Source organism: Pituophis catenifer, unplaced genomic scaffold (genome assembly GCF_029215685.1).
Source record: "Pituophis catenifer annectens isolate HBS135680 unplaced genomic scaffold, rPitCat1.0.hap2 SCAF_1, whole genome shotgun sequence".
NCBI lineage: Eukaryota > Metazoa > Chordata > Lepidosauria > Squamata > Colubridae > Pituophis > Pituophis catenifer.
The window spans coordinates 59,288,671-59,301,498 of NW_027256881.1; the positions used below are offsets into that span (position 1 = coordinate 59,288,671).

The 12,828-nt window shown below is 36.8% G+C and overlaps 1 protein-coding gene across 1 annotated transcript in view; it reads left to right on the forward strand.

The window, feature by feature from the left end:
• Nucleotides 1–12,828, forward strand: part of MDGA1 (MAM domain containing glycosylphosphatidylinositol anchor 1) — a 307,118-nt gene that overhangs the window by 199,100 nt on the left and 95,190 nt on the right. The window contains exons 9-10 of the mRNA XM_070949906.1: nucleotides 3,048–3,317; nucleotides 6,880–7,025. Coding sequence (XP_070806007.1) covers nucleotides 3,048–3,317; nucleotides 6,880–7,025 — 416 coding nt within the window. The remainder of the gene's footprint in view (nucleotides 1–3,047; nucleotides 3,318–6,879; nucleotides 7,026–12,828) is intronic.

Below are 12,828 nucleotides of genomic sequence, written 5' to 3' on the forward strand. Positions count from 1 at the left end.
ACACTCATGGGCATTCTCGCATTCTGTCTTCCACAGACATTTGAAGGACTGATCCACCTTCGTTCCTCACAATGGCTGTCAGCTCTGCGTGTTCACAGAGATGTCTTCACTCAACCATGACACACACGGGATGTCTAAAATGCCTCCTATTTGGTGGCCCTCCTACAACTTACACTGTGGAGAATTCCTAACATCCAGTTTTTAAGTGTGTTGGGCAATCAGATATTAGTATTTGGTGAGATTTTTCCTTTGTCTGCAGCACAAAAGGAAAATAGATTTTGAAGTGGGTTTTAGAACTTAATCACATTCCAGTCAACCTTATGTTTTGGAGCAACTTTTTTGTTGAAGAATAAATACCAGATTAGCTAATCTCTTTAGAGTGAGAAAGTAAAAGGTTTATGGAATAATAATATCTCTCTACTTGCTGGTCTCTTACTTTTTTACCTCCTGCTGTATAATACTTTTACTGAAGTAGACCTAGTTTATGAGTGTTTATGATTGTCTAGTACAGTGGTCCCCAACCCCCGGTCCGCGGACCGGTGCCGGGCCGTGGAGTACCTGGCACCGGGGCCGCGCAGCGGCCGGGGGACATGAACGCTGCAGCGCAAAGGCTCCTGGGCCGTGCGCAATGGGCCGTGCGCAAAAGCTCCTGGGCCGTGCCCCCACCCCTGCGCGCACTCAGCGGGCCGCGGCGATAAAAAGGTTGGGGACCACTGGTCTAGTACAAAGCTTTACAGTACTCCAGCAAAGATAATAAGTGAATTTTCACAAACTATTAAGGATCCGAAACAAAACTGAGTAGACACAGAATTTCAGGTATCAGTCAATTTCTTCTTAAAGAATAAAGTGAAGTAAAACTTGAGTTATTGCAGAAATATTTTGGTGTTGAAGCTAATTACTTTGACATTAGTTTCTGAAACAGCAGAATATGAACTCGTCCAAGAAACCCTTGCTTGTGGTTCCTGGCTGATGCTCTGGCATCTCTTTCCTTGTCCCAATTTTTTACTGTTTCTCATATCACATATACTAGTTTTGTGGCTTAATTTTTAAAGTTTAGAAAGGAAGCATCTGACATCTGCATAATTAAACACTAACATGCAGGGCAGTATATTTAAGGTACACACAGTTCAAGCAGCATGATATGAATATTTTACACATTTTTTGAGTGCTGCAAAACACAGAGAACCAAGATTTTGAGTAAAATTAGATGGGTGTGTGCCTTATTTCCACAAATATCAGTCGGGAGGTCTTTGCATCTGATTATTTCCTACTGAGCTTCCAAGATTCTCATTTGGAAGAGGCTCACTCATGCTTCAAAAAGAAAAGGGGGCAAATGTTCCAAAATAGGCAAATTCTTATTCAAAATATAAATGCAAATTAGCAATAATGACTATAATTAAGTAGAACTGTTATGTAGTTGCATATAAATTAAGGGAAAGCCACTAAAAAAAGTAAGCAGAAAGCTTATTTGATATATTTTTTAAAAAGGGTTAATATTTAAGAGAGATAGAGGAAATTCCTGTGAACTTCTCAATCATATTGCAGGCCTTAAATACAATGCATCTTACCATAAAGCTGCATAATGTGCAATTCCAAGGAAGGTTCTGTTGTCCCTCTTCTGAAGGACCAATTGGATGTGGAGCAGATAACCATCGGCCACTCTAAAGCAAGAATTGTGTTCTGAACACATAACCACCTTAATTTGTCACATTAAGTTTGTATTTCTTTCTGGGATTTTTTGAAGGCTCATGTGCCTTTCAAAGCCCTTGCTCTACTGTTGATATGACCTGGAAGTAATGCAAATCACCATGCTATGTATAGGTCTCATAGGCTGATTGTTGCCTATGAAGCTTCTGAAAGCCACAATATATGGAGTATGGGTGCCTACCTGGTGTACTGGACTTAGTATTGTGTAATGTCCTAGGAACTCCCTGGAATCATGTTTTAAACTAGTCTCCCCAGAACTGACATTCTCACATAGGGCAGGACTGCTTAGGATATTTGTAGGGATTGCAGTTTTGATCTATCTGGAGCAGTCCAGAACTGGAAAAGCTACTTTAATTAATCCTTGCTTTGGAAAGTTCACCTCCTGCCAGATTTCAAACTATGAGCAATTATCTTAAGATGTTAATTTGTTAAGCCTGCCTTTTGTTTTACTAGTTCAGTTTTTGATGTGAGTCATATACAAAGATGAAGAACCTGAAGGTCAAATCCTTTAAAAGCCACTCCACTTTTTCAAACATTCCAAAGCTTGTTTTGAGGATGAAATTGATTTTCATTTTTTCACTGCTTTTGATTAATTATTGTTGCGGGAAGGGAAACTTCAACAAAGCTACCTGTTTGTGGGATGCAGTCTCTAAGGAGCTGGCCATCTCAAATCATCGGGCAAAGCAAGCTTAATCATAGGCTGGCTTTAATCCATTCTTTTTCTGTAGTAAAGCCTGCAGTTGGGAACCTTTATAAACTTGTAAACTAGATATGCTCATTTCAGTGTTATGTGGTAGAGAAAAATCCCATACCTCCAAGAATACATGCTTAATAATATCAGCATCTATTTTCATCTGTAGGTGAACTGTTAAATAAAATTAAGGAATGACTCCTCTGGTATAGGAGATACAGAGTTCAGTCCTGTGAGAAAAACTAGTAACTATCCGTATCTTTCAGATATTTGTATTTATTAATGTATTCTTTCCATCCGTCCTTCCTAATGTCTGGGGCAATCTTATTGACTGAAATAAGGTTCTTCACATAGCAATTTATTTATCTATCTGGTATATTAAATAAGGTTCTTCACATAGCAATTTGTTTACTTATACATATGATTTATAAATAGGATAATGTCCATGAATTTATACATTTACACTCAAGTTTTCATTTCGAATCTGAATACCCAGATGGCAGCTAATAACATGAAATGGAACACGAGTTTAAATAAAAGTTCACCCATGAAAAGATATTTTGCATTAATACACTTTCTATTTTGTCCACAGTATAATCCACCATAAACTCACTGAATAAGACCTATTTCTTCTTTCTTTGGTGTCTAGTCTCCCCTGTTGTGGAACCCGTCTTCCAGGATATTCGGCAAGCCATGGGGCGTCGTGTAACCCTTCGATGTACCATGTTAAAGGGAAGCCCTATGAAAGTGGCCACAGCTGTCTGGAGATTTAATGGTAGTCTTCTAACAGTGCCTCCAACAGAGCAGCAAGACTATTCAGAATATAAAGTGGACATTGTAAGCCGGGAGACTAGTGGCAACTACGAATGTAGTATCTCCAATGACGTTGGTGTAGCAGTTTGCAAATTCCAGGTATCAGGTAAGTCGTGCAAAGAACATCTGACCTTTTTTTCTTGTTTAGTGGATATTAGTATGATTAGACTTGGCTAATAACTGGTAGATGAATGAAATGGAAAATTTGCCCATAATGAGACTCTACCAAAAAAAAAGAAAAAAAGGGAGACCTAGTTTTGACCTTTTCTCCATTTACTGAGCAGTCCCAGAGCAGCAGAAAGATAGTGCTAGGCAGTGATGAAATCCAATTTTTTTTACTACTGGTTCTGTGGGGGTGGGCATGGTGTGGCTTGGTGGGTGTGGCTTGGTGGGCATGGCAGGGGAAAATCTCCATTCCCATCCCACTCCAGGGGAAGGATATTGTAAAACCTCCATTCCCACCCCACTCTGGGGCCAGCCAGAGGTGGTATTTGCCAGTTTTCTGGACTACTCAAAGTTTCCGCTACCAGTTCTCCAGAACCTGTCAGAACCTGATGAATTTCACCCCTGGTGCTGGGGCAGAAATTGTACTTACCTTCCCAGTAGGAATGTCCACTGGATCACCAGCTTTTCTACAAACAGAAGGAGACATTCTGTTTAGGAAAGGGCAAGTCTGTATCCAATAACTAGTTGATAAAATGAGGCAGAAAAACTGGTTCCTATAAGGTGCCAGACAGTACTCCCACTTTCCTTCACCTGCCTCTTATGAATAGAATTGTTTGCTCCAAGATTAGTTCCTGTATTATATTTTGTTATCATGTCTTTTAAGTTTGGAAGCCTGAGGGCAGTTTCTGTTTTTTAATTGGTAGAGTTGATGAATAAAAAATAGTCTTTATGCCACAATGCAGCATGTAATTAAATATGATCTGGTGATTTAAAAATGGAAAGTTTAACTCATGTGTATCGTTGTTGTTTCCATGACATCTGGGCTTCAGGGATCTGAAATATTCTTTGACCCTTTAATTCTGTTTTCCTGCAAAACTGTCTCAGAAAATGAGTGGCTAGAGGTCAGACATACCCTTTGAATTGCCCTGATTTTTTTTATATATATATATATATATATATATATATATATATATATATATATATATATATATATATATATATATATGTATGTATGTATGTATGTATGTATGTATATATATATATATATATATATATGTATATGTATATGTATATATTTGGCTCTTTGTTCTAATAGACTTTGGCCTCTTACACCCATCCTTTAACTGAGTCCATTCTTTGCAGTCAATATGAATTACTTTAGTCAGCATTTTCCAATTACTATAAAAGTGCTAGGTAACTTTTACACCTTATCAAACATCAGGTGCATACCAGTGGTGGGTTGCTACCAGTTCGCCCCAGATCGGGCAAATCGGTAGCAGCGGTGGCAGAAGGCTCCGCCCACCCACCCGGACGCTTCTGAGCATGTGCAAAAACTTCTGCACATGCACAGAAGCGTCACGTGTGAGCGTGCGAGCGCCCATGAGCAAACCAGTAGCAATGAGTTTTGAAACCCACCCCTGGTGCATACCACAAGGAAAACTCCTACATACTTAAGATATCAGGTCTGTACCAAAAGAAATGCCATCTCTGCACATTTAAGCAGAAGTGTATGTGAATTTAATAGAGAAATATGCCAGTTCCTTCATCTCCCAATGGTTGGTATAGCTGCTTGTGTGCAACTTTTGTTCTTTCAAAATCTATATTAATATTTTCTGTTCTGTCTATAGCAAAGTATGTATGCATGTAGATTTAGAGGTGGGGGTCTAGAATTTATTCAATTCTTCTGTGTCTTCAAATAGTTGCAAAGTGCTCCATGGGTGATTTATATGTGCAAGAAGAAAATTATAAAGGATATGATGAACTTTATTATTATATCACCAAAGATGGAGTCTTCTATCTTGGGAATCAATTAATTATAAAAATGGGCATAAGATAATGATTATCGTCTGTTCTGATTTTATTTCTGAATTTGTTATGAAACTTGACTTAACAATCAATACAAGTTGAATAAGCAACAATTAGTCTCCAAGGTGGCTCTGAATGTTCTGCATACACAAAAATATAAGTCAATAAAAATAATAAGAAAAGGAGGTTCAGAAGTAAACATCAATATTACCATTCTCAGTTAATAAAAATAAACGTGGAATCATTTTCATTTAATTAGAGCAGAAAATAATGGCTGAGCTAGTAATTGGGGTGGGTAAAGTGGAATGGAAAACAAGAGAATGTTGAGAATAAGGAATACTTGTAAAATGTACTGCTTGTCTTTGAATATATTCCCATTGTATGTTTTTTTGTGTGTGTGATTTTAAATTGGCCAATGCAAGAATATGGATAGGGTTTTCCGTGGAAAGATTTTGCTTTGGAGATAAACAGTGGGATTTGGGACCATAGTGTCTTCCTTGTGAATCAATAACAAGGAGCGGGTGAATGGAAGGACTTTATTGGTAGTCAATCTTTAGGGTACAAAAGGCTCCCAGCACCACATCCAAGATTGCACTAGCAATATTCTGCAGCAAAATACAGATAGTCCTCGACTTACAACAGTTCATTTAGTGACCGTTCAAAGTTACAACATCACTGGAAAAAGTGATGACCATTATGACCATTTTCCGCACTTATGACCATTGCAGCATGCCCGTGGTCCTGTGATTTACATTTGGATGCTTGGCAACACATTTATGAGGGTTGCAATGACCAGGCATCATGTGATCCCCTTTTGTGACCTTCTGAAAAGCAAAGTCAATAGGGAAACCAGATTCACTTAAGAACCGTGTTACTAATTTAAGAACTGCAGTGATTCACTTAATAAATGGGGCAATAAAATGGGGCAAAACTCACTTAACAAATGTCTCACTTAGCAGCATAAATGTTGGGCTCAATTGTGGTTGTACGTTGAGGACTACATGTAGTGCTGCATTTGGGATATTGCATTTTTGTTATGATTACCACCCTCCCTTCCAAAAGTGTGGCAATGAAAATAAGCCATTCTCACCTCCACCTCTACCTTACGTACCCCAACTCCTCCAAAACTACATGAAATCAATTTCACAGGGGTGCTTAGAAGGCTGAAGTGGGAAAGGAGACATCTAGAGGACTCCTAGAAGGAAACTTGGAAAACACTTGACTGAACAAATGTAGAGCTGCTATTTCTTATCAATAATTTTAAGTTATTATGTTATTATTTGTTTTGTGGCAGATGCTTGTCAGAGCACCTTAGCTTCTTCATTTTCTATTATTTTTTTCCCTATTTTGTGGCTTTTCCTATTTATTTTTTAACAAGAAGAAGCAAAATCAAAGCTGGTTTGGTTGTAGATCAGAAGGCAGAGTTTTATTAAGCTTGATTACGGTCAATGAATTCTACTATTCAAATTCCCATAAGTAGCAGATAGTAGAAATGAAGATAACAATGAAGTGGTTTAAAAATATATAAAAAGAAAATAAATATCTATTTGGAAAGATTAGTTGTCTGTGACCTTCATGCTCAAAGCTCTTGATGAGTTGCTGGCATAGATTCTTATGGATCTCACTGACTTATAATGACTTTCCTCCCTTTTCTTTCCCTTCTTTCTTTTGATCTCATTCTCTTTTCTGTTTCTCAGCTAAAGCTTATAGCCCAGAATTTTACTATGATACCCCCAATCCTACAAGGAAGCAATCCAAGAACTACTCCTATGTTTTACAGTGGACACAGAAGGAACCCGAGGCTGTCGATCCCATTCTTAGTTACCGTCTAGATGTCCGCCAGGTAAGATCTATAATAGCAGCTTAAACACAGAAAATTCAGCTACTGCTGAAGACAGCAGTAACAATAGTTGCAGAGTTAAAACAAGAATGGTTTTGCCCCTACCTACCTAGATTAGAGTTTGGTATTTGCAAAGCAGGTTAGAGCAGACGGCATGATGTTTATTTCCTCATTTTATATGGCTGAGAAATCTGTTGTATGGCATACCTTTTCATTATAAATTCTTGATGCATATGCATTTGAGAGCTAAGGAAGTCTGTTGATTCCTCTTGGAATTTTCAGGCTTTGTGTTTTTACTAAGGCTATAACAAGAACAAAAACTTGTATAGTATTAGTAGTTTTTATAGATTTCATAGGCCAACCATTTAGAAGTTTGGGGATTCGGATTCTTTCCTTTGAACCAACAAAGGGCTGTAAATTGAAGGGCACTGTAGGTTCAAACTGCCAAGAAAATTCATTGACTGTTCATGTTGTGCAAAGCCCTTCTCCAAGCTGTTATATTAATAATAATAATGGAAGATTATTGCCACCTTCTGAAGAAAAGTTTGGGACAAAAGAGTGTTTCAATACAAGAATGAAACAGAATCATAAAGAGCACAACCAGGAAGAAGAAAATATTTGATATGCTAGATTGTTGAAATATATTCATAGGTGCATACAAATGTGTGTATGAATGTGTGTGAATAAGACATGCAATCAAATTCCAAAATTTCTTAGCTAATCTATTATTTAGTTAAACCCAGGTTATGAAATCATTTGGAGGGACTATATGCCAAAGGTAGCTCTGTCTATGTAGAATAAGTAAATAGGGAGAGTAAATAAGTAAATAGGGAGAGTATTTAAAAAAAAAGAAAGGTCTCTGCATTCTAAAATGTTCTTTTTCCTTGTTTTTCCTGATTGTTCTTATAAGATCTGTTGTTCTGTTTCTCTTTCCGATACCCTCTCTACACAAAGAAAAGGAAAAAATCTTTTCTGTTGACCTAGAAAAGGTCAATACGTATTTTGGAGGACTGTTTTTGAAAGATCTTACCTCGTCTCAGGCTGTGGGTTGCCTGCTTTGAGTTATGCTGAAGTTTCTAAAGTTCAGACCTACTCACCTTAAAAGCCCCTGAGAAAGATTAAATTCTAAGAAATCAGGCTTAACTGCTATGATTAGAGCCAGAGTCTATGCCTGTTATTATATTCACATAATATTCCTTGATCCAGCCATGGCTGTATTGATCAAAGAAGAAAGCAATAACCCTTGTTTTCTCCCTCCCTTCTATAATTCCTTTATTCCCCAATCTATTTTAAAGAATTGGCTTTGTTCCAAACCATGGGGAGCTTGGTGGGGAGTTCTCCTATTCCCCTATTCACAGAAACATTCACTAGTTCATGGGCCTTCTTTAAATAGAATGGTAGAAACATATATAGAGGATAGATACGCAATATAATATAATTTTTTTTCTCCAGCATCTAGATGTGTGTTCCTCTGGTGATCTGGGTGGCAAAATATACTTTCTATCTGCCCATTGTCTTTTCGGAAACATTAGTGTTCACAGCAAACCGCAAGAATGCCAAAATGATGACACTTTGCATATCGTCATGGTCATGGCAATGATGGCAGTAGATCCTTCATTCCAGTATTGGACACAAATGTATACATAGAATTTCTATGATGAGATCATCACTCGTGTTTTATTATTTGTTGTCATTGCCTTTTCCTGTGGATGCCCATGTTGGGAAGGATAAAAGATATCATTTCTGATTATAGATTGTATTGTTCTTAGTAGTTACTGGAACGGTTGCTACTTTTGAGGGATATTTTAGTCATTTTGGGGTTGTTATGCTTGGCAATTTTTGTTTTAGTTGCTGGAATTCTGAGATGATTCTGTGCTCAAAAATTATTCCTTTTGGTTAGATAAATTGCTTTGGCCCACAGGGAAAATCTTTTGTCATTCCTTGTTCTTTTAAGCAACTATAGTTAGGAATGATGCTGACTAATGCCCATAAGAAACCAAATGTTTAATCTTATTATTGATCCAGCCAAAGATGAAACTAATGATGAATGCCAACTAGTTAATGTTAGAATACTTTGCGCTTTCTAACATATCCTAGATAACATCAGTGAAATAATTCCCGAATAATCTCCGGTTTATTTATGGGAGTTACTATGATTGATCCTTTACCATGCATTGAACAGTGTAGTCTGTGTAATTTTGTTCATATCTAGCCTTTCTTCTCCCTACACCAAAAAGATATAATCTGATTTTTTATTTTAAATTAGGAAATTCATTCTTGTTAATTCATTTGTAGTTTATAAATCCTTATTTGGTGACCATTTGTAGAAAGCAATGGTTTTCAATGAAATGTTTGCTAGTTATGAAATTCAAATAATTAATATTAGCTGTGTTAGGCTCTTTGAAATAATCTTTATGTACAATTCTAGAATCTAGTGATACTTTTCATACTTATCCTGATATGACTACTAATTTTTAAGAATCTTCTATTTTAAGTAATTTCTAGAATCTGTTAATTGTTTGATGTCAATCTGGGCTATTTAGGACCTGGTTTTAGACCAAACTCTAAACCTATAACAAGAATCAGCAGAACATGAAGATTCAAAGTAACCATGAAACATTTTTCCAGCTGCTGTATGTAGATATACTATGGTTGGGTAAATATGTCACCTTTGTTTTCTTTTAACTTGTCATTTTCCTGACCACAAGTCTTTCAACATCTGTTTCAAATGTTGAAATGCCCCCCCCCGCGCACTCACTCACCTTGCATTTTTCTCCATATTTCTCTTAACATCTACTGTATGCACTTTTTCTAATGTGCAAATATCTCACAAGCAATTTTCTATCAATATAATCCATTCTTGCAGAAAAAAAAAACATTCATGTCTGTGCATCTTATACTTCATTAATGTATTTTATGAATATTTTTGTTGCACTTTGTATTTTGACAGGGATGTGTCTTCTACCACAAGTTTATTTCAGAGGTATACATTTGATAAGCATATGTACAAATTTCATATCCATTTGTAAACAGCATAATAGAGCTGAAGTATACATGAACAACACCAGTGTAGAAATATATAGTAGCATCTGGTATGTTCTACAGTAAAAAATAATCAGTCCATTGTACAAGATGATGATCGTAAAGATTTAAGTCCCCCAATTTGATTTCGTAACACTGACTTTGAACTTTACAGTATGAAACTAATTCTATTCAGAGCTCTCTACACCATAATAGTCTTACAGGGTCTTTTTATTGCCATGTTCTTCTTTATTAGGGATAATGCACTCTTCACTAAAGGGATGTGCAAAGATGAAGATTTTAAGGTTGATGCTTTTAAAGTTGCTAGGGCACATTGTGACAGGTAATAGGGTAGGCTGAGCTTGGAAGTAAAAAATTATTTACTTTCAATGTAGAGGACAGAACAAGTTCAAAAGATCTGAGCACCTCTATTCTCTGGGTCAGACAGAATATCTTCTTTCATTCCGTTCTTTGTAGTGGCTCACTCTCTAGGGAACTGTCTGCTTCTGTATTGCTTTCTCATACAGCGTAGAGCACATTGTCAGTGCTTAACAAATAATAACAATTTTACCAACACAGTACACAAGGGAGCTTCTTATAATGAATGTGCTTTGTCTGAGAGCAGCCTTGCTGTATGCTGAACTTTGCCACTGTAATTTCCAACTAACCATGTGCAAAGATAGAGACAGATTTTGTCCTAAGTGGGACACTTGGATGTAGAACTTCAGATACATGATGTGTCATGCCTCATCTCAGATGTTGTTTAAAGGGAATCCGAATATGCAGGTTAGTAGGGTGAGGGGTGTTCCAAAGTACCTTGGAATAGTCCTTAATATTAATCAAATCTGCCAGATTTCTACAATAGCTGTTTCCTTATTGAGACCTCACTTTTTGCTAGCTCTCACTTGACTTGGTCCCAAGTTGGAGATTCAGTCATGCTGGGAGAAGTATTATAGCAGATTTTTCCTCATTTGGGAGAGGTTAGAGGGGCCCAAGACCAAAGGTAATGTTGCTCCATTGTTGGACTGATCGTCTGGAATGGCCTCCCATTGGAGATTTGCTTAGTTTTAACCTGTTCACTTTCCAGAAGAAGCTGAAGATAGAAATCTTCCCAAGGGTATCTGGAGCATGATACCACTTAATTGTTGATAGTGGCTTTAAGTGTCTTAGATTAAGTGCCTTGGCTTTCTTATTATTATTATACATCTTATGTGTTGTAAACTGTTGAGTGTCTATTTTGACTGCAGAAGGAAGGAAGGAAAGGAAGGAAGGAAGGAAGGAAGGAAGGAAGGAAGGAAGGAAGGAAGGAAGGAAGGAAGGAAGTTCTCTACCAAGTGGGTTTAGGATTAAAGTCTTCATTATTTACAAAACCATATTTAATATTTCTTATAATGGCAAAGTTAAATTACTTATGCTCAGCCTTCTATCCTTCCAAGGTCAGTATAAAATGAGGGCGCAGATTGTTGGGGGCAATATGCTGACATTGTGAACTGCCCAGAGAGGCTGTAAAGCACTATAGGGCAGTATGTAAGCCTAAGTGCTAATGCTATCATGCTTGCATATTGGAAATTTATGCCAGTTAACATGTTGCTTTAATCAGTCTGTAGAAGCTATTTATAGCTTTCCAAAATATTTTGTTTGGGTGAGGTCTTGATACTGAATTATTTGGCAGAGAAACAAGAGGGTTGGATTCAAGAAGGTAGTATATTTTTTTTATTTTTCGTGTAATTTGGAACTTGCGAATCCTTTCTAATACAAATATAGCTGCTTGGATTTGATCTTCTGTCTAGATCTGGACCCTTACTGTGAGTCAGAAGATTGAGGTACTAGCCTCTCTTTCAGCTTGAAACTTTTAAAATCCATCTTTTCTGCGATAACAGCACATATTAGAATTCTTTAATTTTTCTGTATTTCATTTCTGATCTTTTTTTTTCTGGCAAGGTAGCAAACCATATGTTTTCAATCTGGATTTTTATTTATCCCCTGAGTACCTCTCCCCCAGGAGAAAGTACAAAGACTTGAGAATGCAACTAGAAAAAGGACAAAAAAGCCCATGAAAGATTTCTGGGAATAGTTCCTTAGCCTGAAAGATATTTGCATGAAAAATATCCTTGAATAAATGACAAGTGGCTGTTTTCTGTATATGTACCATTTTTACTAACCAGTAGGAAAAGTTCAAAATTATATACCAGAAAGGCTACAGCAATTGGCTGCATCTAGATGACATTAGCTGATCAAAAAAAAAAAAACCCTAACCATTGTCAGAACTGGTTAGTATTTAGATGAAATATATCCAGTCACAGACTAGACTGGGAAGTTGAGAAAGCATCTAGAAAGAAAACAATACAAAGTCATTATTGTATTTCATCAAGAAAACTAGATTGGATGTGTCCATGCTATCACCAGAAGTAAAGCTCAACTTGAGTCAGTTGTTGTCTTACTCAAATAGACAAATTGCATTCCTATAAGCTTCCTCTCCCATCAGTATATTGATTATAAATTCTGCCACTCTCAATCAACTTCTTTTGAAGAATTTTGAATATGGGCAGTTATTACATACTTACAGGATTTACATAATACACTGAACATGTAGTTTGCTTAGATTTGTTTTACTGCATAAACTGCAATTGGTTGGGTTCGAGCAACATAAGCTACTATAATGGTTTACAGATCATAATGGCTGGTTTCATACAGAATTCTAAATCAAAACTGAAGTAAACTTTATGAGATATGGCCTCAGCCAAGATATTGTTGGCTATGTGGTTTCAGGAATATTTTGCTTCAT